The sequence below is a fragment of the Euleptes europaea genome, chromosome 9, assembly GCF_029931775.1.
Source record: "Euleptes europaea isolate rEulEur1 chromosome 9, rEulEur1.hap1, whole genome shotgun sequence".
NCBI lineage: Eukaryota > Metazoa > Chordata > Lepidosauria > Squamata > Sphaerodactylidae > Euleptes > Euleptes europaea.
Genome location: NC_079320.1, coordinates 81,390,919 through 81,418,843, shown reverse-complemented (window position 1 = coordinate 81,418,843; position 27,925 = coordinate 81,390,919). Strand labels below are relative to the sequence as shown.

The 27,925-nt window shown below is 42.7% G+C and overlaps 1 protein-coding gene across 3 annotated transcripts in view; it reads left to right on the top strand.

Moving 5' to 3' along the window:
- SLIT2 (slit guidance ligand 2) overlaps nt 1-27,925 on the top strand; it is a 353,730-nt gene that overhangs the window by 293,825 nt on the left and 31,980 nt on the right. For all 3 annotated transcript variants that reach the window (XM_056855205.1, XM_056855202.1, XM_056855201.1), the window contains 9 exons: nt 1,311-1,443; nt 4,526-4,594; nt 5,761-5,832; nt 5,998-6,069; nt 8,435-8,506; nt 9,893-10,056; nt 18,094-18,218; nt 19,102-19,199; nt 22,931-23,070. In XM_056855205.1, coding sequence (XP_056711183.1) covers nt 1,311-1,443; nt 4,526-4,594; nt 5,761-5,832; nt 5,998-6,069; nt 8,435-8,506; nt 9,893-10,056; nt 18,094-18,218; nt 19,102-19,199; nt 22,931-23,070 — 945 coding nt within the window. The remainder of the gene's footprint in view (nt 1-1,310; nt 1,444-4,525; nt 4,595-5,760; nt 5,833-5,997; nt 6,070-8,434; nt 8,507-9,892; nt 10,057-18,093; nt 18,219-19,101; nt 19,200-22,930; nt 23,071-27,925) is intronic.

Here is a 27,925-nt window from a genome sequence, read left to right as displayed (position 1 = left end):
ATCAGAGGTCACATGGCTATGCCCTAGTAGGTAAAATGGCTTATTTTCTCAGGAGCAGGACAGGAAGGGTGTGATCCCAAGGCCTGTCTCTAGTTCCACCTGTCTATCACCATTATATTACCATGTGTGACTTCCACCTGAGCAAAGATGTATAGAATTTCTATTCAGAAACAGGATGGAAAGAAACTATCTCCCTTTCACACTTAATTGTGCAGCTAATAGTACAAATAAACCCACATGTCTTTGCTTTGGTTCATACATTACACGAAACCATGGTTTAATTAAGATACGGTTAGTGTGACTCTGAATACAGGGCATTCAACTAACTATGGCTGGTTAGGAGCCAGAAAGCCAGGATTTTAAGTTGGCTTATTAACCATAGCTAACTCTTATTTCTGTGCTTATGGGTCACTGTGTATTATACTGCATAAATATGTTGTAATAAGAACCACCTGGACTTTGATTAAAAGAACTGTGAAATTAGCCCCAGGAGGCTTTTGATTTTCTTTTCCAGAACCACCACCCCCCCCCCCATGTCACCTAGCAAATAGCTTTTAAAATTAAGGCGATTTCTAATCAGTTTGTGATATGGCATGAATGTATGTGCATGCATAATTGTTCAAAGCAAAACCATAGAAAATCCCTTGTGCTGGCCTAAGAGTCTAAGAAGACCCCTGCTGGATCAGAACAGAGGTCCTTGCAGTCCAGCATCTCACACAGTGGCCAGCCAGTTCCTCTGGAGGGCCAGCAAGCAGGGCTGGTAGCCGCTGATAGGCCTGCCCTCCGTGAATCTGTTTAATCTTCTTTTAAGGCCATCTGTGGTTGTGGCCATTTCTACATCCTCTGGCAGTGAATTCCTTTAAGTGCTTCCTTTAAGTACAGTTCCTTTAAGTATTCTTGCCGTGAACAGTATGGTAGTGTTATTCATGCTAAAACATTTCTTCTTTAGCAGTTGTGGCATCAAGTGGATGTTAGGTTGGCTAGGATCTAAGAGATCCAGGTTCAAATATAATAGAGCAGGGAAATACAACGTGCACTCCCCTGCCCACTTCTTGGAGGAAGGGTGGAATTAAAAGGTTCTAAATAAAATCAAATACGTATACTGGAAGCTGGAATACATTATGTCCTTGAAAACATAATTGACATTATAGAGGCTTGGAAGTTATGGGTTTATGCTTTCTGTTTGCCAGGATACTTGTAAGCAGAACTCTCATATAAATCTAGAATGCAATACAGTGGTTGAGCCAAGTGCTCTAAATGCTCTCAGATGAGCAAGGCTTATACGTGTTTTTGTTTTTTTTATGAACTAGGAAATGACGACAACAGTTGCTCTCCACTTTCTCGCTGTCCTGTAGAATGCACTTGCCTAGATACCGTAGTCCGTTGCAGCAACAAAGGTCTAAAGAGTTTGCCCAAAGGCATCCCAAAAGACGTTACTGAGCTGTAAGTAGTGCAAGCTTTTCCTTGAATTAAACGCCAGTAATTATGTGTGTGGTAAGGGTGACTGGGTAATTCCTGTTCTGCTCATGCTTGGCTTCCTGCCTGTAACTCCCTGTCCTGCATGAGTTTATGATATCCAGCCACTGCCTCACAGTCAAGATCAGAGTTATCTATTAATCGTAGCTATTCGTTTCTCTTCCACACTGCATGGGTATTGCAAATACCAAACCATACTTCATGAAGTGATACTGATTAAGGATGTGCTCTGAGAAAAAAAATTCATTATAACTTCAGATCCAGGCTTCGGAAGGGCGGGGAGTAGTGTGATTGCTTATTTTATGATAAGACGTTCCTGGTTCAGGATTTAAATCCATGTGCTTTGGAATTCAGGACCATTACTTTCAATGAGGAATGTATATGAGGGTCTGGGGCAGTTATTTATAAAGATAATGCCACCAAATTTGCACAGAACGTACTCTTCCCTGTAATCTAAAGACATCCACCCAAAATTTTGAGTGAATTGGACCAAGTGGGTCAATTTTGTGGTGGTGGAAAATGCCATCAAGTCACAGCTGACTTATGGCAACCCTGTAGGGTCTTCAAGGCAAGAGACGCTCGGAGGTGGTTTGCCATTGCCTGCCTCGACGTGGGCTGAGAGAGTTCTGAGAGAACTGTGACTGGTCCAAGGTCACCCAGCAGGCTTCATGAGGAGGAGTGGGGAATTGAACCCGGTTCTCCAGGTTAGAGTCCACCACTCTTAACCACTACACCATGCTGGCTCCAGGTCACTTTTACAGAGCCCCAAAGCAGATGCCTTAGGGGAGTGGCCATGGCTCAGTGGCAGAGCCTCTGCCTTGCATGCAGAAGGTCCTGGCATCTCCAGTTAAAGGATCTGGCAGTAGGCAATGTGAGAGATCTCTGCCTGAGACCTGGAAGAGCTGCTGCCAGTCTGAGTAGACCTTGATGGACCAAAGGTCCAATTCAGTATAAGGCAGCTTCATGCCTTTCTGCACAGACTCAGTTCTCTCTGCTGATTCCTAAAATGGTGGTCAAGCGGCAGCCTAGCAGGAGAGCTCCGGCTCATTAAAGAAAACAAAAACCCTGTCAGCTTTTTCCTACTCTTACAGTGACTGACAATGAACATTTCTTACCTTTTCACAGTTTTATTTATGATTCTTCCTTGTTGTGCTTTGTTTGATCCTTTCTCAAAGTTAGAAGTGGCTTCTTTTGCAGACTGCCCCCCCACCATCCCTTTCTGCTGGTCTGCCAGAATGGGGTGTGCTAAAATGAATGACAGGAATCCCTGTGAGGAGCAATAGGAGAGGACAGGATGTGACGAGAGCCAGGAATGCCAGTTGGCTTGCATAGGCTCCATTTGGAGCCCCCACCCTCTGAAGCTAGATGGGTGGTAACTTGAAAAGGGGGCCTTCTCTGTTGTGGCACCAAAACCTTGGAACTCCCTCCCCAGGGAGATTCATTTGTCTCCCTCTATTGGTGTCTTTTGCCAGCAGCTAAAGACATTTTTGTTTTGTCTGGCATACCCCAAGTAATGGTTACTGGCCCTATTTCTAGTGTTATTTATGTGTTTAATTGCATTATTTTATACTTTTAACTGTATTTCTAATTGCTTAAATGTTTTTTTTTTTTATGTTTGCCATCTTGTGGACCCAGATCAGGTGGAAAGGCAGCATAAAAATGGTGTAGCCAGCTAGCAACATGGGAACTCAAAAACAACATGGATTTCGTCAGGGATGGTAGTTTTGTGTCACTAATCCTGAAGGGGGGGCTGCTGAAGCTCTTTAGCAAAAAGCGTGACCATATGCCGGCATTGGTGCCACTTTATCACAGAATAAAGTGGCACCTCCACTGGCGAGGGGGCAAACACACCGGTGCCAGGAAGCTACGCTGCTGCGCAGGGCTCCACCACCGGCATGGGGGGGGGCATTGCTGGGGTGTTTCTGGGGGCAAAGCTATCTTCAGGCAGTTTCCTAACCCCTTTGGACCTGGGAACACCCCTTGAGCTGCAGCATGGCTATGCCACCTTTTGGGGGCGCGTAGCCTCGCTGTTTTCAATGGGGAAATTTTTGCTGTTTTGCTTTTTAAAATGCCTATTATTTTTTGTGTGGCGGCTGGGAAACCTCTGTGGAGGCGGTGCAGCTGAGCCGCTCCCAGCCACTGCCTAACTGCCCCCCCCCTTTGTGATCAGTGGTCTGCACCCAGGGCCCTCTGGATTGCCCCTGTTCTATCAAAACATCATCTTCCTGCTGACCCCTGGGTGGTTTCAATACTGATGGAAGACTCAGACCCAGAAATTACTAGAGGGGTCGCCAGATATTTGACAATAGTTCTATCTTTAAAGACACGATAAAGTTAAACTATGTGCTAAACAGAGATATTATCAACATACTATTTATACCACTAACCCTTTTAAGCTATTTATTTATTGTTATATTTGTAATTTTAAAATGATTTATGAATCCCAAGATTTTAAAGTCATATTGTCTACAATATTTTAATATTCTGTAATGTTGTAAATTTTGTTTTTATCTTATGTGTGCTGTGCTCAAGATCTTTGGTCATATATGCTTGAAATAAAGGAAAGCCTAACTGCCCCCCCCCCTTTCAGGAATGGGCTGCCTGAATCCAGGATTCCTAATACCATCCCAGAAAATCACACTAATGACCCAAAACAGCGATTTCCATGTATATCTTCAGCTTGGGAAGTTCGTTACTCACACCCCTAATACTGACTTCCAACAAATACCCTTCTGGGATGGAGCAGATGTGTGAGCATCAAGTAAAAAAAAATTGTGGTACACTATGGTAAAATTATTTCTGTTAACCGAGTATGCAGGTGTGCATCTGGCGATTTACTCGGCATTGGTCGCATCTGTTCCCCAGCAGTCATGTTATCCTAACAAAGAAGAAAAACTGTAGGTTAAGGGTAAAATCTATATTTTATTTATTAACTTGTAAGTATCCGGCATTGGGCCTTTTATTGCTTTATTTCTGCAAACTGTAGTCGTGGAAGGATCTATTATTAATTTCAGTTAACCTAAAGCTGCATTCTGTTTTTCTTTTGTAGATATTTGGACGGAAACCAATTTACTCTTGTCCCCAAAGAACTTTCAAACTACAAGCACTTAACTCTTATGTAAGTAACCTTCAGAGCATCTCCCTCTGCTGATGTTATTTAAAATCTGTTCTTCCGTTAAATGAAATAGTTTCAAGGAAAACAAAAAATGTAGTGGACCTTTTACCAAGTATAACTATAGTGTGCATTTTAGAAATTATATATTTTTAGTTCACTGATCACAGCACAATTCATTAGAAATTATGGAGACAGAAATCCCCATTACCCACTCCCAAAGTTGCAGACTCCCACAAAACACACTGTGGAATATGGCTGGCCACATTTGTTCAAGGCATGGATGGAGTCCAGCATTAGATTGCATCAAGGTGTTTAAGTGATTTCCGCTACCAAAAGAAATTGGCACAATTTGTGTGGAACGAGGTTATATGGCAATAATGATGTTACGGTGAGAGAACAGTGGGAAAGAGAATCACCACTTATCTTCTTTACAGGCGCTTTTGTGAAAAGCTTACTGGTTCTTTTAACAAAGTAATTTCAGCCATAAGCGTAGTAAGCAAGTTCACCAGATGACATCATGTAGCAACATTAGCAAAACTTTTTTTTCATTTAAAAAGTCAGTCTTCCACTAATTTGCATCACAACAAATCTGTACACACACACTCTCTCTCTCTCTTCAGTCAAGAGTTCAGGTGGTCAAATGTTCATTTTTATGTAAAAAATAAACCACTGGTCTTCACTTAAGTGTTGGCCTCCAATAATGTTTATAAGGCCTTGAGCAACCCATTTTTAGGATTACTTTTCCCTCACCCCCTTTTACTACAATGATTTCTTTTGCTATTGTCCAAACAAATTAAATGCTTCCTCAGTTTGTACCCTGCATGTAAATGTCTGAATTGAACGATGTTTTGAGAAAGGTTGTACTGCATTACTACATATTACTACATAGGGTTGCCAGCTCTGGGTTGGAAAATACCTGGAGATTTTGGGGGTGGAGCCTGGGGAGGGACCTCAGCAGAGTAGAATGCCATAGAGTGCACCTTCCAGAGCAGCCGTTTTTCTCCAGGTGAACTGAATATTGGAATAATCTTTATTGAACTGATCTTTGTCACCTGGAGATCTACACCTGGAGTTTGGCAACCCTATTACTACATTTACTGATAAGCTTTGATGTCTTAAAATTTGTGTTTTGTCTTGAAGGACTGAATTTCTGACTTTGTTTTTTGTAGTGATTTAAGTAACAACCGAATCAGCACTCTTTCTAACCAGAGCTTCAGCAACATGACTCAGCTGCTTACTTTGTAAGTGTATAACAAAGGTTTATGGGATACTGTATTTGCTATTTTTAATAACAAGGCTTCTGGCTGACCTGGCTGTGTGACAGTGATATCTGAACTGGAATGCTGCACTCAAAACTGTTTGTTTATGATATATAGTTTGACAGTGTAATGTTTGTGTGCTTTCAGAATTCTCAGTTACAATCGTCTCCGATGTATTCCAGCCCGAACGTTCGATGGCTTGAAATCACTTAGATTGCTGTAAGTAGGGCTGTTTATATATATACATATATATATATAAATTTATTGCGGTCTTCGACCAGTATAACAAAAGTTATCACAGGATTTAACAAAAGTTCCAGATTTAAAACAATGATTCAGTACAACAGAAGAATAAAAGTCTACAGCTTTACAACGGCTTTACTATCGTTCCCCGAGTCTTACATATCCCGAGGCAAAATTAGCAGCTTGTCTGGATGCCCAGGGATTTTTATCAGACAGTAAGTTTTCCAATTTAATTTCATCGGATTCGCAAGGAGTTGTGCTGTTTTAATACAGTTCATTCATTGGTGTGTAGCACTTGGAGAGGCAGACCCACCTCATTATTTGTTTGTTTGTTTGTTTGTTCCTCTGTTAGGTTTTTAAACTCACCCTTTGCCAACCAAGGGGCAGCTTACATCAGTTAAAAAAGCCACGGTGATCCATGTGACAATCACTGCCAGGGTAGATTACTGTAACTCACTCTGCGTAGGGCTGTCCTCAAGACTGATCTGGAAGCTCCAGCAGGCACAGAATGCTGCAGCGAGAGTCCTCATGAGGACCCCACTGAGGGCTCATATTCAGCCAGTGCTCCCTCAACTGCTCTGGCTCCAGGTGGAACACCGGATCAGGTTGAAGGTGTTGGTTTTAACCTTTAAAGCTTTACAAGGTCTGGGACCACCATATCTGCAGGACTGTCTCTCCTGGTACACCCCCCAGAGAGCTCTACACTCCACCAACAACAACTTACTGGTGGTCCCTGGCCCAAAGAGTGTCCGGCTGTCCTCAGCTAGGACCAGGCTTTTTCTGCCCTGACCCTGGCCTGTTGGAACTCTAGGGTTGCCAGGTCTCTCTTCACCACCGGTGGGATGTTTTGGGGGCAGAGCCTGAGGAGGGTGGCGATTGGGGAGGGGAGGGACTTCACTGCCATAGAGTCCAATTGCCAAAGCAGCCATTTTCTCCAGGTGAACTGATCTCTGTCGGCTGGAGAGCAGTTGTAATAGCGAGAGATCTCCAGCTAGTACCTGGAGGTTGGTAACCCTATGGAACTCCCTTACTAGCGAGACCAGGATCCTATGGGACCTTAAAGATTTTTGCAGGGCCTGTAAGACGGAGATATTCCGCCAGGCCTATAGTTGAGGGCAGCAACGGTTTATCATCAGAGCTGGCCTCCCTACCCCCTTTATGCTGTTATCAATTTTACATTTGGGGTCCTGACTGCTTCTCCAGGCCTACTGCAGCCCTAGACTCCTGTGATGAGCACCACTTGTTTTAACTGTTTTAATTATTTCATCAATTAGCAACTAGGAACTGGTTTAAGAAATTTAAGCTCACTGTATATGGTTTTATTATATTGTATGTTTGTCGATGATGTTAGTAGCTCTGAGCCTGACCTTGGCCGGGGATAGAGGGCAGGTTATAAATCAAAAAATAGATAAAAATAAAATAAAGCATCTCATCATAAATAAATATATTAAAATCAATGTTCATCTTAATAATTAAACATTGTACATCTTAATAATTAAACCGAAGAGTCCAATGGCGCCGTTAAAATTGATTCTGGCGGAGTCTTCACCAGGTGTAAAGGTGGAGATGGGCTAATGCAAGGAATGCAGAAGATAGGCAGGTGGTGCAGCAGGCACAGGGAGGCCGGTGACGGTGGAACTGTCGCTGCCCTCAACCATGGGCCTGGCAGAACATCTCTGTCTTACAGGCCCTGTAGAACTAAGCTAAGTCCTGCAGGGCCCAGGTCTCAGCTGACAGAGAGTTCCACCAGGCCAGAGACAGAGTTGAAAAAGCCCTGGTCCTGGATGAGGACAGCCAGATATCTCTCGGGCCAGAGATCTCCAGTAGATGGTTATTTGATGAGCATAAAGCTATTTGAGGGGCATATCAAAAGAGGCGGTCCCAAAGGTACGCAGGTCCCAGACCGCTTGTGCTATCTGAGCAGCATGGGGTTCTCCTTCCCTGTGCCTTCATCCCACATTACTCCAATTACACAAATGACAAAATGACTTGAGAAGTCCCAGTACCCATGCTGCAGAAGCTGAGGGAGATGGGCTGTTTGAATGGCAACTTCCCACATGACCCTTCTTCCACCCAGACGCACCATTTGGTGGCTAAAAGGTCTGAGAGTCATCCTGCCCAGATTGAAGAGATTTATAGTGCCATCCTAAGCAGAGTTCATTAAAGTCTGTGGGCTTAGAAGGGTGTCTTGTTAGGTGCCCGAGCATTCTTGGGGGTGGGGTGGGGGGGTTGAGCTCATTCAAGCTCCCTTGCAGAGCAACTGGGGTGCATTTGATGCTGTAAATTAAAGTAGTTCATCTTCATTTGTATCCATGAATAAAAAATGTTCTCATTTGCTTAGGTCTTTGCATGGCAACGATATTTCTGTTGTACCGGAAGGTGCTTTTAATGATCTTTCAGCATTATCCCATCTGTGAGTATTGTCTCTAAGCCAATATTTACATTAATATTCTGATTGTGCAGTTAACATCCAGACTCCAACTATTTATATTTGTATTGTTCCTGGAAACAGTTTGTCTGATGGGTCTACTATGACTCCATAACTTTGTGCTGTGCAGTTGTGTGCTTGTGCTACTGGTTGCCTGTGTTGTGAGAATGTACTTCCTGTTGCAGTAAATCTTACATTTGGTCTATAAGCTGAGCTAAATGTTCACAGCTGCAAGAAATAAATTAGAGGGGTTCAGAGTTTGAATTATTGTGTAACTTCCTGTTGAAAAATACATCCTTGGTAAGTATTTATCTGCTTGCTGCCCTTTAAAAAATAAATTTTCATCATTCATCTATCTGTGAGTTCATAAGCCTACATTTATGTTAATATTCTAACTGGGCAGATCATATCTGGGCATGCACAGAGTGTGTTGTGGTAAATGAAAGCTGAAATTAGCATCTCAAGTCTCCCACAGCCCACCTAAACAGTTTAATGGGACTTTAGATAAGATGTCAAACCTCGTACATTTATGCTTTGTGGGAGGAGCTTACTGCTAAAATTTGAGTAGGGGCTTCCATAGTGATCTCACAATATATAATTTGTTCATTCATTCAAGTCAGTTTAAAGCCCACACTGTCATGGGCTTGCATTAAGCCTCTACTGAAGTTCGCAGCAAAATAGTACCTGGCATGGGGAATCTGTTTTTCCCTGATTAGTAGGTCTCTTGATCTTCCTACTTGGTGTCTCAGATCTGCTCCTTTCATAATTCTATTGATAGTGTAAGAGGACAGAGATGCCTAGTCACATGAGAAACAGGCAAACAAATAGGGGGAAAGACTGATTAATGGCTGGAAGAAGGTCCACTTCTTCAGTTGCATAGAAAGGTTCTAGGGGATTACTTTTCTTTTTTTACCATGTAAAGGAATGCTGTATTATTATCTCATGTTGTCCTTCTATCTTCATCACTTGGTGTTTAAGATCCTGTGTAGCTGTAGAATCAAATATCATCCACCTGTCCCAAAGCTCATGCGTAGTTCAGTTCAGTACATAACTACTTTTTCTGATGAAATAATGAAACTCACTTTCTTAATATATGGCTAGCTCCCGTGGGAACTCCCGCATTGTTTTTCAATTGTGTAGTCCCACCCTTTCCAGTTAAAAACAATATCAAACAGGCAATAAAGTTTTCCTAGAAGCCTGTTGTGAACCAAAGTCCCACATTCCCTTATAAATTAATGTATGCTTAGCTTTGGAATGCTTTCTTCTACATTGCTATTTAAGTTAAGCTCTCAGAGTGTGGCTGTGAAATTATTATTGGTTATTTTATTTTTATGGTTTTTTAATGGTTGTTTTTCTTGTTATGGTCTGCAGCGCCATTGGAGCGAACCCACTGCACTGTGACTGCAACATGCAGTGGTTATCTGACTGGGTAAAATCAGAGTACAAAGAACCAGGTATAGCCCGATGCGCTGGTCCTGGGGAAATGGCGGACAAGTTGCTTCTTACCACTCCATCAAAAAAATTTACTTGTCAAGGTACAGCTTGATTTTTGTTTTTGTTTTAATTTAATTCTCCTGCTTTAGCATGTTTTCAAAGTTTAAATCGCACCCGGCAATCCAGAATTAGTGGTGATAGTTTACTAAGTAACAGTGCTTAAATGCAAAAGCAGTTGTCTTGGCTACATGCTCAGCACAGTGTTGCTTGTCGGCAAAGCAGAGACGTTCTTTATACATGGACCGGTCTCACCCAAAATTCTCATGACAGCTAATTACCTGTTCTGAAGGATGCTGCATCCTCCATAAACAGGGAAGGCCTATTTCTAATCACTGATCAGTTCTTCTCATATTTGTGAACAGGTTTGTTGTGTGAATACTGTGTGTATTTACATTTGCTTAAATGCAGTGGGTCGCGTGGCTTTCACATACTTAAACATTTGTTCTAGAAAGTAGCGTGCCTAACAGTTGAGATGCTAGGAAATTAACTCTTCCAAATTATCGTTCAATGGTATTTTGTTTCCTTCCTTTTTTAAAAAGCAAACAAACCAGGGGTGACATCATATGCAAATGTCCATATTTATTGGAATGGGTGTCTTTGGGGGCTTTCACAGCTGTCCTCATTCTACAATTGTGGCCATTTGCACTAATAGCTTCTTAACATCCTTTTACCGTACATTCTCCTGATAGCCCCATGAAGAAAATGCATTGTTTTGATATCATTTATTGCTTTTTGGTTGATCATATGATAAATCTGCAAAGAGGTTCATGGTGGAGATATTTGTGAGAGTCTTTGTGTTTTTAACAGTTGGGATCTAGCAGGACATGTTTCTTTCCACTGTGTTGAATGCTGAATCCCTGGGGTTCACCAAGCTCAAATTTAAGAATGAAAACTCTTACTATCAAGGGCAGCCATGTAGAAATGAAAATGAACCTGACTGTATTTTTTAATAATTGTATCAGAGTCTTTGCTTGAGTTCTTTATTATCCATTAGGAAAACAGCAACGTCATCAACAGAGATCGAGTTTAAGGTGTAAATTTCCCACTACAATCCCGTTAATTTCCTTTGTTTGCCTAATTAGAACAGCTAATGGCTTTAATGCAGTGACAAACAATAGTGCAGAGATAGGACATTCTTTCCTCTCACCCCTTGCGATCTTAAACAGATTATTTTTTGCCCATTTTAGAAATGTTTCAAATGTTTCAGTAGAAATATTGTGGGGTGAAGAACGTACTTCCATGGCTAATTTCTTCCCTAGAGTATTTACCCTAATTCCATATGCAGTATCTCTTTTAAAGCGTCACATCTAACAGGCTTTCACTTTTTACTTCTGGCATTTCAAAACCCGTACCCTTCGTCTAGATGTTCCAGGGCCTTGTGGTTTTCTTGTACCAGGTAAGATTGTAAAGTGCCCTTAACTGGATGTCCTGCTTTGAGACAAGACCTTCTGACCTACCCTACATGTTATTCAAGCAAAACAATTTCCCTTACACACGCATGTATCTTTTGGTCCTTCCCCTGTTTGCTTGGAGGATTTTTGTGGGTTATTCTTACCCTCACCCTGAAGCATTAAATGACCTGTTGCTCTCTTGAAGTTGTGCATTAATTACCCTGTTGAAATGACATCTGCAACCACCTTGCTATATTCTTCACTAGAGTTGGCAGCTGTCCTGCAGAAAAACATCCTGTCCCTTTGATGGAGGTTTAATGTGCAGAAATGGGCACCTGAATGTTTTTATGGCATGGAGATAAATAACATCACCTATTAAATAGCCAATTAAGACTCTATTAAAGGGAGAGGGTACTTTATTAAACGGAGAGGTAGAGCCAGCATGGTGTAGTGGTTAAGAGCAGTGGTTTGGAGCGGTGGACTCTGATCTGGAGAACCGGGTTTGATTCACCACCCCTCCACATGAGCGGCGGAGGCTAATCTGGTGAACTGGATTTGTTTCCCCACTCCTATGCATGAAGCCAGCTGGAAGACCTTGGGCAAGTCACACTCTCTCAGCCTCACTCACCTCAGAGGGTGTCTCTTGTGGCGAGGGGAAGGTGATTGTAAACCGATTTGATTCTGCCTTAAGTGGTAGAGAAAGTCGGCATGTAAAAACCAACTCTTCTTCTTTTTCTCCAGACCATTGGCAACTCCATTCTTTAGTAACCGCAGTTGTTTTGGTATCTGTATTCCTTCTTTCCTTTCCTCTTCCTTTGTGTTGGAGAAGAAGAATATGGAATCTCTGGTTGTTTGGTTCCTTAGATCCTTTCCCTAAATCCCTTCTTCGCTCATATTGATCTTCGACTACTCCAGCAGTTGACAGTCCTGATACTGTCCTTTTCAATGACAATTAGCTCGTGCCTGGCATTTCTCTTTATGGCAATAAATGAGTGCTTTCTTGGGCCAAATGTTTTGCTCCTGTAATGGGGCAAGTGGACAGAATGCATCTAACAAACTCATAATAAAGCGCATCACAGAGCATGTGGACTGAATTTCATTGTCTGTGTCCTTTTGGATGGGAAAATTGCAGTTCATCCTCTGAGAGTATTTACATTCTGAAGAAGAAGAGAAGAGTTGGTTCATATACCCCGCTTTTCTCTACCTTTAAAGAGCCTTAGAGCTGCTTCTCTTCCCTTCCCCTCTCCACAACAGATACCTTGCGAGGTAGGTGGGGCTGAGAGAGTTCTGTGAGAACCGTGACTAACCCAAGGTCACCCAGCTGGCTTCATTTGTAGGAGGGGGGAATTGAACCCCGTTCACCAGATTAGAGTCCACCGCTCTTGACCACTACACCATGCTGGCTCTTCCTTTTCAGTGCGTACCTCTCATGTTCCACTTCCACCCGTATCCTCCCCTTAAGACCAGAGGTATGAAATAGAGTGATCTGCAGATCCTTTAAATTAGCAATAATTCCAGTTAAAAGAGGCAAATGCAAATTCAGCACTGGAAATCTCCCTGTTAGTGTGGAAAGCTGTGGTGAAATGCATATTTTCCCTATTAGATCAGGATTTTCTTCCTGATCTTTTAAAATGGACTGAGCTTGACCCTTTTGTGTCTTCCTGGACAAAGATAGTAGACAAAAGACTTTCAAGTTTACAGATTCCCTATCCAAGTTTTCCTTCAGACCTCTCTTTAGTAATGAGTAAGATACTCACAGATTTAGAACATAGGGACCATCTTGAATTATGTGGTGATGCCAAAATGAAATGTGCACCCTTTTTCTGGGGGCAGATCACTCCAACTTTTCCAGTGCTTCCAGATTATGTAAAATTTTTAACTACCCCAGCATTTCGGAGACTTTTCTTCTTGGCCAAACATAAGGCCCTAGCCCGCAATGAATTCTGTGGCAGATTCTTAGATAGTCCTATTGAACAGAGAGTCTGCCCTTGTGGAAAGGCAAAGACAGAAACACTTAACATTAATGGTTAAAACAGACAGCTTTGTTTAGGCTGTAGAGCCAGGTGGTCAGCGATAATCTCATTAGTAGGCTACTTTCTCTTAAGACCAAAATCTACACTATAACAATGTTCAAAGTTCTCATAACACATCATCTCTTAAGAATTGCTTTGCATGCCACGATCTTCTGAAGGAATAGCAAAATGAAAATTTTCTGAAATCCTCCATCTCAGCATTATGATGAGATTCTCAGTTAGTTAGCCCATACCATTTAGCTGTAAAAGTGCAGAACTACAGGCATCTCCATTACTTGTTTCTGGAGTATTACTGGCTTAGGGAACAGTTCCAAATATAAGCCCATAGGAACCAAATCAATGCAGCCATTGGAAACAGTAGCCTTTTCCAGGGGATGTAATTTCTTTCTTTACCACAAGTCCCAAAGTTCCCCCTCGTGCTAAATATGGGCTAAAGATCATGTCAGTCGCATTTTGCAATACTAAAAGGATGCAGTCTGTGCAGCATAGTTTTCCACTGAAACATCAATGTCCCATAAGACACAGTTCCACCTGGCAAGATCATCAGTAAAGTTCCTTGGAAGCAAAATCTCCAAATTCCTCAGGGCATGCTTAATCAAAGAGCTCCAGCTCCTGAGACTACGTTGCTTAATTTATCATCACACTCCTCCTTACTCTCCAAATTGCTGTTTCTGCACCTCAGCCTCAGGGCTGTTTGCAAGAATTACAGTGATAGGTACCTTTGCACATTCATGATGAAGAGGAGTCTTTTTACAGTTATCAGTGAACAGCATCTTCTCCTTCCTAGTAGAATCTACCCAACAGTAGGGATCCAAACCTTAGAGGCCAAAGTCAATTCTGCCCCAGTGGGGGAGAAGCTCTTCCGTTATCTCATCCCAAAGAGTAACTCCAGGCCATCATCTGCATCACTTGAGGTGAAGTTCTCTAGGCGAGTACTCACCTCAACCCCATACATCAACCAATAAGAGGTCATTCCATCACTAGCATGAGGCACATAGTTAAGGCATAGTTGCATCCCTGGTATGAGACGGTATCAGTTTAGGGCCCTCCCGTTAGAGGCTTCATAAGTGGATGTTTTATGTCTGTGTTTTTCCTTTCTACAAGGCCTAAGCAAGGAGTTGTGGGTTTGGGCCCCATCTGGGGTGCTATCAAGCAGATGTCCCTTTTGGGGAGGCTGGGCAAGCCAGGAACAAGAAAAACTAGCCAAGCTAGCTGGTCCTGCAGTGTTTTTCTCAGTCACCTTCCAAGCAATCTTTCATCCATTCCACACCATAGTTCTTTCCAACATTTCCAATTACCTTTTCCTTTAAAGGCCCTCTTAAATCTTTTCAACAAAGGCTTCTTGTCTTTGATAATATTTATCATTCTCTCCTCTTAACTCTGTATCTTTTTAGGCTGTTTTTTCTACCTCAGCTTCAAGCCCTTAATCCTTACTGATAAATCTTACCACAACAACTCTGCCCCAAACCTTTCTCTCTTGTGCTTTCTCCTCCTTCTTCCTCTTTTCCCGCTTTGTCTCATGCTGATCTTCCCGACTTTGATTTAGTTAACTTCAGTCCTTGCCTTCGACATTTTCACAATGACATGCAGCCGGTCATTTATCTCCCTTTTTTCTTCTGACTCTCATTTAAAATCTGCTATTTCTCCAGCACCTTTCATGGACAGCTGCGTTCTCACCTGGCTTGTGCTTCCCACTGTAAGTTACCCTTACCCATATCTGTCCTTCTTGCTCCTGTATCAAATCCCTTCCCTTCCATTTCCTTTTGTCTCTTTGGTCTTGTGAGAATTTCTTAGGTGTTTTTGTGAGTGTTTTTAAATGTCTGACATTTAAAGGATAGGCTAAAGATGGTAAGAAGTTGCTTTTCACAATCAGTTGCATTTTGCTTATAAAGCAAATGGACTTTTGATCTTGATCCAGAAAACCATCTTTGTGGCTGTGTGGACTGGTTTTCATGTGGAGGTGCCCTGCCTGGGGTAATGGCCTGCGCTTGATTTTTCCCACATGACAAACTTGCACAGGATTTTGTGAATACAGCACAGCTCTGTGGATTGTGGATTGCTTCCTTTGTGCTTTATATAGGAAAAGTTTGCCACCTCAAGTTAAAGATAAAACCGTAGAACATTAATTTCTCTCTGGACTAGTAAACATGATTCCTGTGAAATAAGAATTCTCTCCATTGGCGAATACTTGTTTGTTTAAACTGGTTTTGTATTTTATATCTTTCTCTGGTGGAACACTATACCAGGCCCTGACCCCCATGTTATTTATGATCCAGAATTGCAAATATATGCTGTTTTGAAGCATCTCTCCTTTAATATTGTGTTAATATTGTGTTACTCATCAGTACAAGACAGAAGTACTGGCATTAGAGGCCCCCCAAAATTGCACAAAACTGTCACAATTACTGGTATAGAAATTTACAATCAAATGCTTGTGGTTTTCCTCTGCAAGTCTTGCTTTTCCTGCCTTTGATTGTCACAAATAATCAAATGTCTGCTTAAGCACAAATAATGTGGCAAAAATTAAATGTGCAAATCGAGAAAAGAAAACATTAAGAGCTTTTTCCTTTCTTACGGTGATACGGTGTGATGGAGGCAGAAACGTTTGCCTGCTTGTGTGCCTGCTCTAGTTTAATAAAACGTGTGGGTGGGCTGGGGTGGGCTTGTTACACTGAAAGAGGTGTGTGAGTGAGAAGAGCTGAACCTACCCTGGCCCCACCTTATCTGACCCCTGCCTCGAGAATTTCTCTGTGGTACCACGGAAGATCAGGTCTGGACAGAAGAGTGTCTGACCCAATGAAGGGGAGGGGTAGGAAGAAGGGTCAACTTTCCTCAGCTGCATAGTGTGACAGTAACACATACCCTAGGTATCCACTTTCAATATGAAAGGGGACAAATGTGCGAATAAAGGAATGTGGATGCCCCTATCATATCTGACCCAAAGCTGCACTTAATATCCCTCCCAGTCTAGCAGCTTTGGAATGGAATCATGACATCTGAGTAACAGGCAAGCCCTGGTACTGATCATGAAAACCCTGCCCCTGCTTATCACTGTGGTTAAGTTTTGAAATACACATATAAAGTAAAAAATATATTACACCCTCCCCCCACAGACATATTGTGCAATCTAGTTTTATTTGTGAAAAATATTTAATCAGAGAAACAAGAGGTGTTTGGTCCTAAGGAATTTTATTAAAATTTCTGTTAAATCGTTAAATCAGTTTTGCTCATCTTTTTAATGTATTCTTGATTAACCCCATCATTTTTTCATGGGCTCCTTATGGATCTATTTGGGGTGGGTGGGGGGTTAATGGAAAGTCCATTTCAGACTCACTTGTTCTGTTGATTTTGACATCCAGGAGAAAATTCCAGTTGGGCATCTTTGTCAAATATGCTAATTATGCACAGAATTTGAAGGGTCTATGGCTTTTTAAATATAAAGAATACCATTTAACTACAACCTATTAAAGTTTAAGCTCTCTGCTGACTGAAAGCTCCCCTTATGCAGAAGCACCTTCTCCATTCTGATAACATGAGGGCTAACACTGCTAAGTTCAGTAGCATCTACTCTCACTGAATGTGGGAAACTCTACTGAGTTTGAAAGGCTTATTGAATGTGGGGGGAGGATTCAGTTGCATCCCCGTTGCCTGGAGAAAGGCAAGCTCACAAATGCTTTAAATGAACTAAAATTAATGTGGCTTCAGACCCAACTATCTAGGCATTGCTCCCCCTCACCCAACTAATGTTTCTAGTAAACTTGATATACTGGGATTGCAACTGGCAGAGTAAAATAAGAATTCAGGCTTGCTGGTCTTGACAAGTCCAGGGCTTCTCTTCTCCATTCATCGGCAGCATCCCTGCTCTGCCACAGTCATGAATGGCTCTGGGGTTTAGGTGCCTTCTTTATTCCATGCCAGTTGAGGGCAGCAAGTTTTAGAAAAACAAAGGTACACAGTACCAGAGGTCAACAACAAGAATTCCAAGGGAAAAGAATTTTGCAAAAACTGGGTATAAATTTATGAAAAGTGAAATAAAAAAATAATTTGTGTCACAGTATGACAGACAGTTCCTCAGTACACCAGTACCTAATGTGTGAAAATACTTAACAGCTATTTACAAAGTCACACATCAAGAAATGAATTCACAGTAAGTGATGATTCTTAACAAATATAAGCAGAGTCACACAGCCAAATTACAAAGAATTCTTCAATACAAGCAAATAATTCTCCAATACAAAGACAGGAATGCCAACTGATAGTTCCTATATCGATTTCATCATCTACACAGCCCATAGCTACTGAAACCAAAAAATTTCAGCAGATTCAAAGTATGAATAAGTCATCAATGAGAAGCATCCTGGTTCCTGTCCTTGGGTCAATAAATGTTATTTTGGATTTCATTTTTCATAAATTGTATACACATTTTTTGCAACGTTCTTTTTTCTTTGAGTTCTTGTTGACATCTAGTACTGTGTAGCTCCATTTTTCTGACATTTGAGGTCTTCCTTTACCTGTTTTCGGTTTGGCAGCAAGTTTTAGCCATCTTCCATGACAACCAACTGTGCGTTCTTTTGTGGAATCCGAAAAGGCGGCTCGGAAAAAAACTGAAACCGCTTTTGTGTCTTTGTGACGGTGGATTTGTGTTTCTTTGAAGGTCCAGTGGATGTCACCATCCTTGCCAAATGTAGTCCCTGCTTATCAAATCCATGCAAAAATGATGGGACCTGTAATAACGACCCCGTGGACTTCTATAGATGCACCTGCCCCTACGGTTTCAAGGTATGGACGGTGAAGGAGAAGTATTGATTTTCCCAGGTCCGAGAGAGCCAGAGCCATACCCAAACAGTACGCAGAGAGAGATCCTTTTAGAAAAATCAGATTTTAATGTATTGATACATGGAGAAGTCAGTTTCCTGAGTTCTCAAATCCTTTTAGTCCTTGTAAGACTTATATAGACAGTTAAAGGTGACGTGGCATTTTGCAAAAATCCTGACAACATATAACATGTGACAGTTTGGCAAAAATCATCATGTCCATGTCGGTGAAAATCAGCATTTTCTAATGTTTACACTATTTACTTATTTGTTTATTACATTTTTACCTGACTCTCCCCAGCCCAAAGGCTGGGCTCAGGGCAGCTTACAAAATCCAGAAGAATAAAACCAATAAAATATTAAAATATAACTTAAATACATTTAAAACTAACCCAAAAGCTGTCATTTACCCAACTCATGTTTGCTTCAAGTTTGGGGTATCAGAGTGCCAGCTGACCCATTAATTTTTAATACTTGCTTCTTGATATTCAAGCATTTTAAAAGCTACTGTAGGTGTGTAAATCAAAGGTTGCCGATAGCTAAATGACAGCTAATATCTGACTCTTAAGAGAGACAGAGGCATATGATTTCTGTAACTTGTATGTGCTTTAAATTTCCTTAAACTTCATTTCCCCAATAACAGCATATGAATCAGAGCCAGGCCCCCTACCCAGCAGTAGGTATTCAGACTGGGAGTGCTCAGGCATAGAAGGGCCTTTCCCTGCCTCGTTATTGGCGATCCTTTAGAACTGGAAATGCCCACGACCAAACCTGAGATTTCTTGCATGCACAGCATTGAGTTAGCTGTGCTTCCACACCATCTTGTAACTTTGCTCTTTTATTCCTAGGGCCAGGACTGCGACGTTCCGATTCATGCCTGTATTAGCAGCCCTTGTAAACACGGGGGCACCTGTCACTTAAAAGAAGGTGAAAAAGATGGATTTTGGTAGGTTTTTGTTTGTTGTTGTTTTTAAAAATCTGGAAACACAGAAAAGAAAGTCCTGCTGCCTTAGAAAGGCTGGTTTGACTGGGGTGGGGGAGAGACCCCACAAAAGCCTGCATCCTATGAATCTTTGATTGAGCAAAGCAGTGATAAAAGGAATACGGACACTGATAAGCACAGAGGTACTCAAAGTGGAGGCTCCTTTAAGGCCTCTGTAGCATTCAGGGAACTTTAACTAACGTCAATCAGCTTCACAAGCTCGGAAAGTTCCCTCTTTTTAAATACACTGTTATTCGTCAAGGCATAACAGGGCACGACAACATGGTGTTGACTCCATTATGCTAATTAATAGCTTCTCAGATCCCTGCTGAAAAGTCTCTCCATTCAGCTGTTGTTTTGTGCATTATATCAACAGACGGCCTGTAAATGATCAGACGTAAATCCCAGCGAAACAGAGTTAATGATTCATTGCCAAACCAGCACACCAGTGGATAAACATGCTGTGAGCATTTTTAATCTAGAGTTATTTAATCACACAGTACAATTACCCCAGATGTACTTCATGAATTATGAAACAGAGTTCTTTAATAAAACAGATCTAATAATTTCAAGTAAGCATGCTAATCTGCTCCTCAAGCTTGTTAGAAATGTTCTTGAATCCTCCTGTTCATTAAGAAATTATCCTTATTTTCCTACATCTAAATTTGGGGGCAAAGGTTTGGCTGCTTCCTGTTTGAAATTAATCTGATACATATTAAATAGCAAGGAAAGGCAATGTTCTAATCGCAGTATCAGGGGAATTAACTGAGAGAAAAATGCTCAAAAACACATTGTTTTGGTAGGGTTTGTGCAGGACAATGTTATAAGGATGTTCTGAGATCCAGGTTATAACATTGTTCACTATTAAATCATGTAACACCTCCACAGCCCTAAGAGTTATGCAATTTAAAAATTAGATTCTGCCCCAAAGTAGCTAAAATCTTATAGTACTAAGGTTCCAGCTTTTTACATCTATCTATCTGTCTGCCTACATCTATCTATATCTATATCTATATCTATCTATCTGTCTGTCTGTCTGTCTGTCTGTCTGTCTATCTGTCTATCTGTCTATCTGTCTATCTGTCTATCTGTCTATCATCCCACTGTCACAGATTTCTTCTGCAACAGTCTATAATGTTTGAAAATCCATACTTGCATGAATATAGACTAGATTATTATTATTTATTTTTTCTTGAGCTTATACCCCACCCTCCCTGGCACTGCCCAGCTCAGGATGGCTTCCAACAAACGAATACAATAAATCAGATAAAAAACAAATAAATATATACACATTAAAACATTAGGGTTGCCAACTTCCAGGTACTAGCTGGATATCTCCTACTATTTCAACTGATCTCCAGCCGATAGAGATAAGTTCTCCTGGAGAAAATGGCCGCTTTGGCAATTGGACTCTATAGCATTGAAGTCCCTCCCCTCTCCAAATGCTGCCCTCCTCAGCTCCGCCCCCAAAACCTCCCACCAATTGCGAAGAGGGACCTGGAAGCCCTATAAAACAGACAAGTAAAAGCTTAAAACTGGACCCAATTTAGACATATATGGCGCCCTGACAATGGCTAGCTCCTATAAAATATCCTCAGCCATGAGGTTGGCCAAAGATTGAGATCTGAAAAGGCCGAACCTCCAGGAGGCCCACCAGCCCAAGGCCAGGGGAAGGCAACATTATCGGGGATGGAGAAGGAACAAGAGAAGGGGAAAAGGAGGGAGGGTAGAAAAAAGGGACAGGAAAGGGGAAGGCTGAACCAGTCCATTGTAACCCTGTTCTGGTTCTGCAAGGACTTGAAACAAAGCTTCTTTTAGTTCCTAGTTTTCACTATTTCAGTAAATGCTCCATTTTTTTTTAAGTCTTCCTTTGTGGCATATTTTAAAAATCCAATACTTGTCTGATAGTCCTGTCCCAAGATTGTGGTACTGGAAGCTACCCAGGTACTGCGTGAGTATGTGTGCCGTCAAGTCACAGCTGACTTACAGCGACCCCCTAGGGTTTTCAAGGCAAGAGGCACTCAGAGGTTTGCCTTTGCCTGCCTCCACGTGAGCTGAGAAAGTTCAGAGAGAACGTTGACTGGCCCAAGGTCAGCAGGCTTCATTTGGAGGAGTGGGGAATCAAACCCGGTTCTCTAGATTAGTCCACCACTCTTAACCACAACACCACGCTGGCTCTCTCACAGGTATTGCAGAGAGACATAAATAGGCAATGAAAATGTCTAGTATGAAGGGCAGAGAGAGAGAAAGAGGGGTGTCAGAGAGCCAGCGTGGTGTCGTGGTTAAGAGCGGTGGTTAGGAGCGGTGAAGTCTGATCTGGAGAACTGGGTTTGATTCCCCACTCCTCCACATGAGCAGCGGGGGCTAATCTGGTGAACTAGATTTGTTTCCCCACTCCTACACACAAAGCCAGCTGGGTGACCTTGGGCAAGTTACAGCTCTGTTAGAGCTCTCTCATCCCCACCTACCACACAGGGTGTCTGTTGTGGGGAGGGGAAGGGAAGGTGATTGTAAGCTGGTTTGAGTCTCCCTTAAGTGGTAGAGAAAGTCGGCATATAAAAACCAACTCTTCTTCTTCTCCCCACTCCTCCCCACCACAGGCACCTTGTGAGGTAGGTGGAGCTGAGAGAGTTCGGAGAGAACTTTGACTAGCCCAAGGTCACCCAGTGGGCTTCATGTGGAGGAGTGGAGAAACCAACCTGGTTCACCAGATTAGAATCTGCCACTCATGAGGAGGAGTGTGGAATCAAATCTGTTTCTCCAGATTAGAGTCCACCGCTCTTAACCACTATACCACGGGTGTCAAACTCAATTGTTACAAGGGCCGGATATGACATAAATGTCACTTGGTTGGGCCGCGCCATGCCTCGCCAGCCCAGATCGAAAGTGAGGAGGGTAGCTGCCTCGGCTGGCTCGCTGGCCGGATAAGAGCTTTCAAGGGGCTGGATCCGGCCCCCGGGCCTTATTTGACACCCCTGCACTATACCATGCTGGGGGTATAAAAACCAACTCTTCTTCTACTACTCTTCCATACAAAAAAAAAAATCCCTTCCCATGGAAAGCTAGCATGTCATGGACTAGAGTTCCATCCTGGCTGTCTCCCTGACATGCTGTTTTTCGATCTGTGGGGAATTTGTGGAGGAGCCTTCCATCCTTTGAGCCCTCACGTGCAATCTGAAGTAAAAGGGCCATTAAAACAGCACCAGTGCAAGCTAAGCCAAGTGGTCTCAGCAGAGCTAGCTGACACCCGCCATCATCACCACCTCAGGTTGGATAGGAGCCTGCCAGACCCTACAATGGCAGTCACCCCCACAGGGCCTGTTGGCTGAGCTTGCTTCTTTCCACCCAGGGCTCTCCAGGACAACTGTCCATCAGGACTGTTCCCAGTAAGGTCAAGGGCCAGTCTACCCCTGCTTGAATGGAATGGACGAGGTAGAGGTTTACCACTTCAGCAAGAACTAAGCCAGAGGTCACAAAGATGGGGCACAGGTCTGATCGAAAGCAGACCAGGTATCAGGAAAAGCTGCAAGTAAGGGTGACTAAGGGTCCAGCAAATTAGACAATCAAAGTAATCTGGCAAGGTGTGCAGTCTGTTTAAACATCTTCATGTAATGTTTAAGAATTCACTTTTCTCTTGGTTTTACATCTGGCTAATCCCCTTGTTTGGATAATGAGCAGTCTGTCCTCATTTACAGGTGTGCCTGTGCAGACGGGTTTGAAGGTGAACACTGCGAAGTGAATATTGATGACTGTGAAGACAATGATTGCGAAAATAATTCAACCTGCGTAGATGGAATTAACAACTACACTTGCCTTTGCCCACCTGAATATACAGGTAGGGAAGAAAAAGAGTAACACTCAAGAAGCTCTTTAATTCCATGCCAGAATATTATAACCGATGACTCCTTATGGCTGTGATGTCATTGGCATAGTGGGCCTTTTCAGTGTCTTTCAGGATTTAACTCTTGTTTAGCTGCTGCCTCTGAATTCCTTCAACGTGTTGGTTAGTGAGAAAATGCACAACTTGACAAAGCGGAACAATGACTTCCAAAGAGCCCCATTTTCACTACAATCTTGGCCTAAACCTTTGCCTTGGCCATTGGAAAGGTTCAGGGTTGACCTCCCCAAATGGCCATGATGCATGCCACTGGTCCCATGAGTTCCCACACACACACACACACACAGGTTTACTTTCTTTTTTCACTTATGTTATCCTTCTGCACCAAATAATAGTTTTTTTCATAGATGTAATTATTATTTTGCATTTTGCAAGGATGCTGCTGTTTAATCGGGAATAAAGCCCTCACAGTATGCAGGTTTGGTTAATTATGACCAAAGGCACCTAAGCTGAAGATATAAATCAAAGTTTAAAAAAAGTACCAGTTCCATTGTAACATATTACTTCACCTATCCATACAGAATCTAAAGGAACTGAGCCCTAATTGAGCTAATAATACTGTTCTGTTAGTCTTTTTACATTAATTTATCAAGGCTGTATGTGGTTCTGGTTAGGAAATATGTACTAGGCAGGACAATAACTGACATGGCGAAAGTATAGATAATTAGGTCCATATCTGAACCAAGAGTCCATCATTTCCTCAGTGAGTCTGGATATCAGAGAGCAGGTTTCTCACTCACAGCAGGAGTGCTTTGATCATGTGTCTGAGTGACAGATTAATCACAGCCACATGGGATGTAGCAGCTAGAAAATGGTCAGAAGTTAAAGAATCCTCACCCAGTGAGAAATCCAGATAGCACTGGTAATTTATTGATTGTCGTTTGACAGTTTGACAGTTACCAAAAAGATTTATATTTAATATTAAGATTAATATTTAAATCTGTTTCTTTTTATTTTATTTATTTATTTTATTCATATCCTACCATCTATCCTGGCCAAGGCCGGGCTCAGAGCAGGTAACAGCATATCATAGAAATACAATAAAAACATCCAAATCCATACAATATGGTTAAAACCAACAATTCTTGGTTGTGTGTGTGTGTTAAGTTCCGTCAAGTCGCTTCCGACTCGTGATGACCCTATGAATCAATGTCCTCCAAAATGTCCTATTCCATGTTCCTATTAAAGGCGTTGAACAGCTTTGGACTTTCCTTATGGCGCTCAGCTTAGGTGCTCAGGGTCTTGGGCCAACTCGGAAAGGAAAGCCAGGCTCCCCCACCTGAATAATAAAAAGGTGTGCGGGGGAGGGAGATAGGTAGGCCAGCTCTGATGGGAAATGTCCTCAACTATAGGCCTGGCGGAACATCTCAGTCTTGCTGGCCCTGCTCAACTAAGATCCCACAGGGACCTGGTCTCATCAGAGAGAGAGAGTTCCCCCAGGTCGGGGCCAGGGTCAAAAAAGCCCTGGCCATGGTTGAGGACAGCCAGACACTTCTCCTCTTTTATGGCTGGTCTTGCAGCTCACCTACCTTGCATGTGCTGTGTGTACGTTCTAAAGATTGTCGGCCTGGACCCCTGTGGATTGAAGCTGTGTTTAGGTTTCACTGTATAAGTCTACCAAAAATGTGCCTCATTGTATTGCACATACTGATGTTCTGTTCCTTGGCAAAGGGAGGATATATCTTGAGGATCTGACATGATGGAAAAAATTGGTCTCCTGTATATGAAAGGTTTTAGTGGATAATCTATAATAATTGATAGCAAGCCTTTTTTATATAGGAAGCTCTCAGTATTTTCTGGTTTTGTATGAGATCTCCCATGCACACACGCTCTGTCTACTGAAGACTTAAGTTTTTTAAGTATATGTTTTCCGGTCAATGGCAGATACTGGATACTTTCCTGTGTCTTAGCTGGTCCCTTGCTTTCACAAGTGCCCTGCTCTATGATCTCAATCAGTTTAAACATCACAGGATCCCTTGCCCTTGACAATCTGCTGGCAAATCATAAGTGAATAGTCGAAATGAAACTACATATGGAGAAACTACACTATGAATGAAGTCTTTAAACCAGGTGTGTCAAACTCAATTGTTATGAGGACAGATATGACATTAATGCCACTTGGTTTGGCCGGGCCATGCCTCGCCAGCCCAGATTGAGAGTGTGTGGGGGGGAGTGGCTGCCTCAGCTGGCTCGCGACCTGGATAAAGAGTTCTCAAGGGGCTGGATCTGGCCCTCAGGCCTATGTTTGACATCCCTGCTTTTAACTGGCACACAACACAAAATGATCCCTGTGGTATTGCCCACTTTATTTGAATTCTTCCTGGGTTTCCCAATTCATGTGGCAGCAGGCGATTCAAGTGAGCCTTTATTCAAACTGGCAGTGTTGTGGACTGGTCACAGTATTATCACTCCCTTTATTCACCAATAGCTTCCCCCTCATCATGCCATTAACAGCCACAGCCAGATTGCCTGCTTTCACTGATGCTGGAGACACATAATTTAATTAGTTGCCTGTCGGCACAAAGTTGTGAGGTTTTGCTGGGCAGAATGGTTTTAAAATTGTTCTCTGTGTTTTCATTTTGTTGTAAATTTGCTGACTTGTTTTGTAGAGATTCTATACCTCTGGAAAATGAAGCGGCAAGAGGGATGACGAAAAAGAAAATGATTTAGCAATCATTAATCAGAATCTGTAGCTCAGTGGGGGGGGGTACTAATATTGGAGCTCCTTCTTGCCATAACTGCATAATCTGAGGTTTGTCTAAGGCAGAGGATAGCCCCCAACCAACTAGTCCCTTGCTGCTTCCTCTCCTGATACCTCTACCCAGACTTTCATGATACCATCAGTAGAGAGGGCAAGGCTGGGAACAATCTTCTAAGAATAAGGTCCTCTTCATACAATAATGGGGGGCAGGTACCTCCTTCCCCCTGTGCCATTGCCCCCATCAGGATCTGAGTCCCCATGGTTTTTGTCCACAAAGTGAATTGAATCCGTAAGTTGGCAGAGGTGACCCCATGGTGAACTGAGTGATGCAATGGCATCTAGTTGGCCTTCAAGTCTCATCCCATGACAGGAAAAATAGAAACCATGTCCTGACTTGTCTTGCTGACAACTTCCTATTCCAGAAAGCGGACAGGGAAACAAGGGGATCTGCTATCTTAGACTTGATTCTCACCAACAGGGAAGAACTGATTGATGAGGTTAAAGTAGTAGGCACCCTGGGTAGTAGTGACCATGTAATCTTGGAATTTACAATCTTGGCGAAAGGAAAAACTGTACGTAGTCAGACATACAGGTTGGACTTTAGGAAAGCAAATTTTAACAAGCTTAAACTGATGCTGGGTAGAATCCCATGCTCAGAAATACTTAAGGAGAAGGGAGTTCATGAGTGGTGGGAGTTTCTTAAAAATGAAATACTGAAGGCGCAATCACAAACCATTTCCTATGAGAAGGAAAGATGGGAGTAGCCTAAAAAGGCCAGGGTGGCTCCATAAACAGCTTTTTAAAGAGTTGAGAAATAAAAAAGACTCATTTAGGAAGTGGAAAGAGGGCCTTATAACCAAAGAGGAATATAAACAAATAACTAGTGCTTGTAGGAAGAGTGTTAGGAAAGCTAAAGCTCAGTATGTTCTTAGGCTAGCGAGAGATGCTGAACACAACAAAAAAGGGTTTTTTCCCTGTGTACAGAGTAAGAATAAGAACAAAGACAAGATAAGCCCATTGTGGGGAACAGAAAGTGAAATTGTAATGGGAGATGAAGAGAGGGCAGAACTCCTCAATTCCTACTTTTCCTCAGTCTTTTCTTGTGAGGGAAATGGTGCTCAACATGGCATAAAAAGAACACGTGATGAGGGAAGTGATTTGCAGCCGAGGATTGGCATTGGGGTAGTGCACAAACACCTGGTTTCTTTAAGTCCTCAGGGCCAGAAGAATTGCATCCAAGGGTACTCAAAGAACTTGCAGATGTAATTTCTGAGCTTCTTACCATTATTTTTGAGAATTCTTGGAGAACCCATCAGCTTGACTTCTATACCAGGAAATGTTTTTGAGCAAATCATCAAACAGTCCTTGAGCATTTAGAAAGGATGGATCTGATTACTAAGAGTCAGCACAGGTTTCTCAAGAACAAGTCATGTCAGACTAATCTTATCTCCCTTTTTGAGAAAGTTACTACCTTGCTGGATCAGGGAGTGCTGTAGACATACCGTATTTTTCGCTCCATAGCACGCACCTGACCATAACACACACACCCAGCTGGCCGTTCGGGTGGGGAAAGCCAGCTCGCGCTGGAACGATGCGAGCCGGCTCTGTGCGTCCCGCCCGCCTCCCAGCTGGGAGGCGGGCGGGGAAAGCCGGCTCGCGTTGCTCCAGCGTGCTCAGCCGGCTCTGTGCGTCCCAGCTGGAACAAGCTGGCCGTTGGGGCGGGGAAAGCCGGCTCGCGCTGGAACGATGCGAGCCGGCTCTGTGCGTCCCGCCCGCCTCCCAGCTGGGAGGCGGGTGGGGAAAGCCGGCTCGCTGTTCCAGCGCACCCAGCCGGCTCTGTGCGCTGGAACGGGGCGCACAGAGCCGGCTCGCGTCGTTCCAGCGTGCCCAGCCGGCTCTGTGCTTGACAATGGTTCCTCATCCGCTTGGAGAAGAGTGATAGTGGAGTGCCTCAGGGATCTGTCCTGGGCCCTGTGTTGTTCAATATCTTTATAAATGATTTGGATGACGGAATAGAGGGGATGTTTATTAAATGTGCAGATGATACTAAATTGGGAGGGGTAGCAAATACGGTAGAAGACAGAGCCAGGA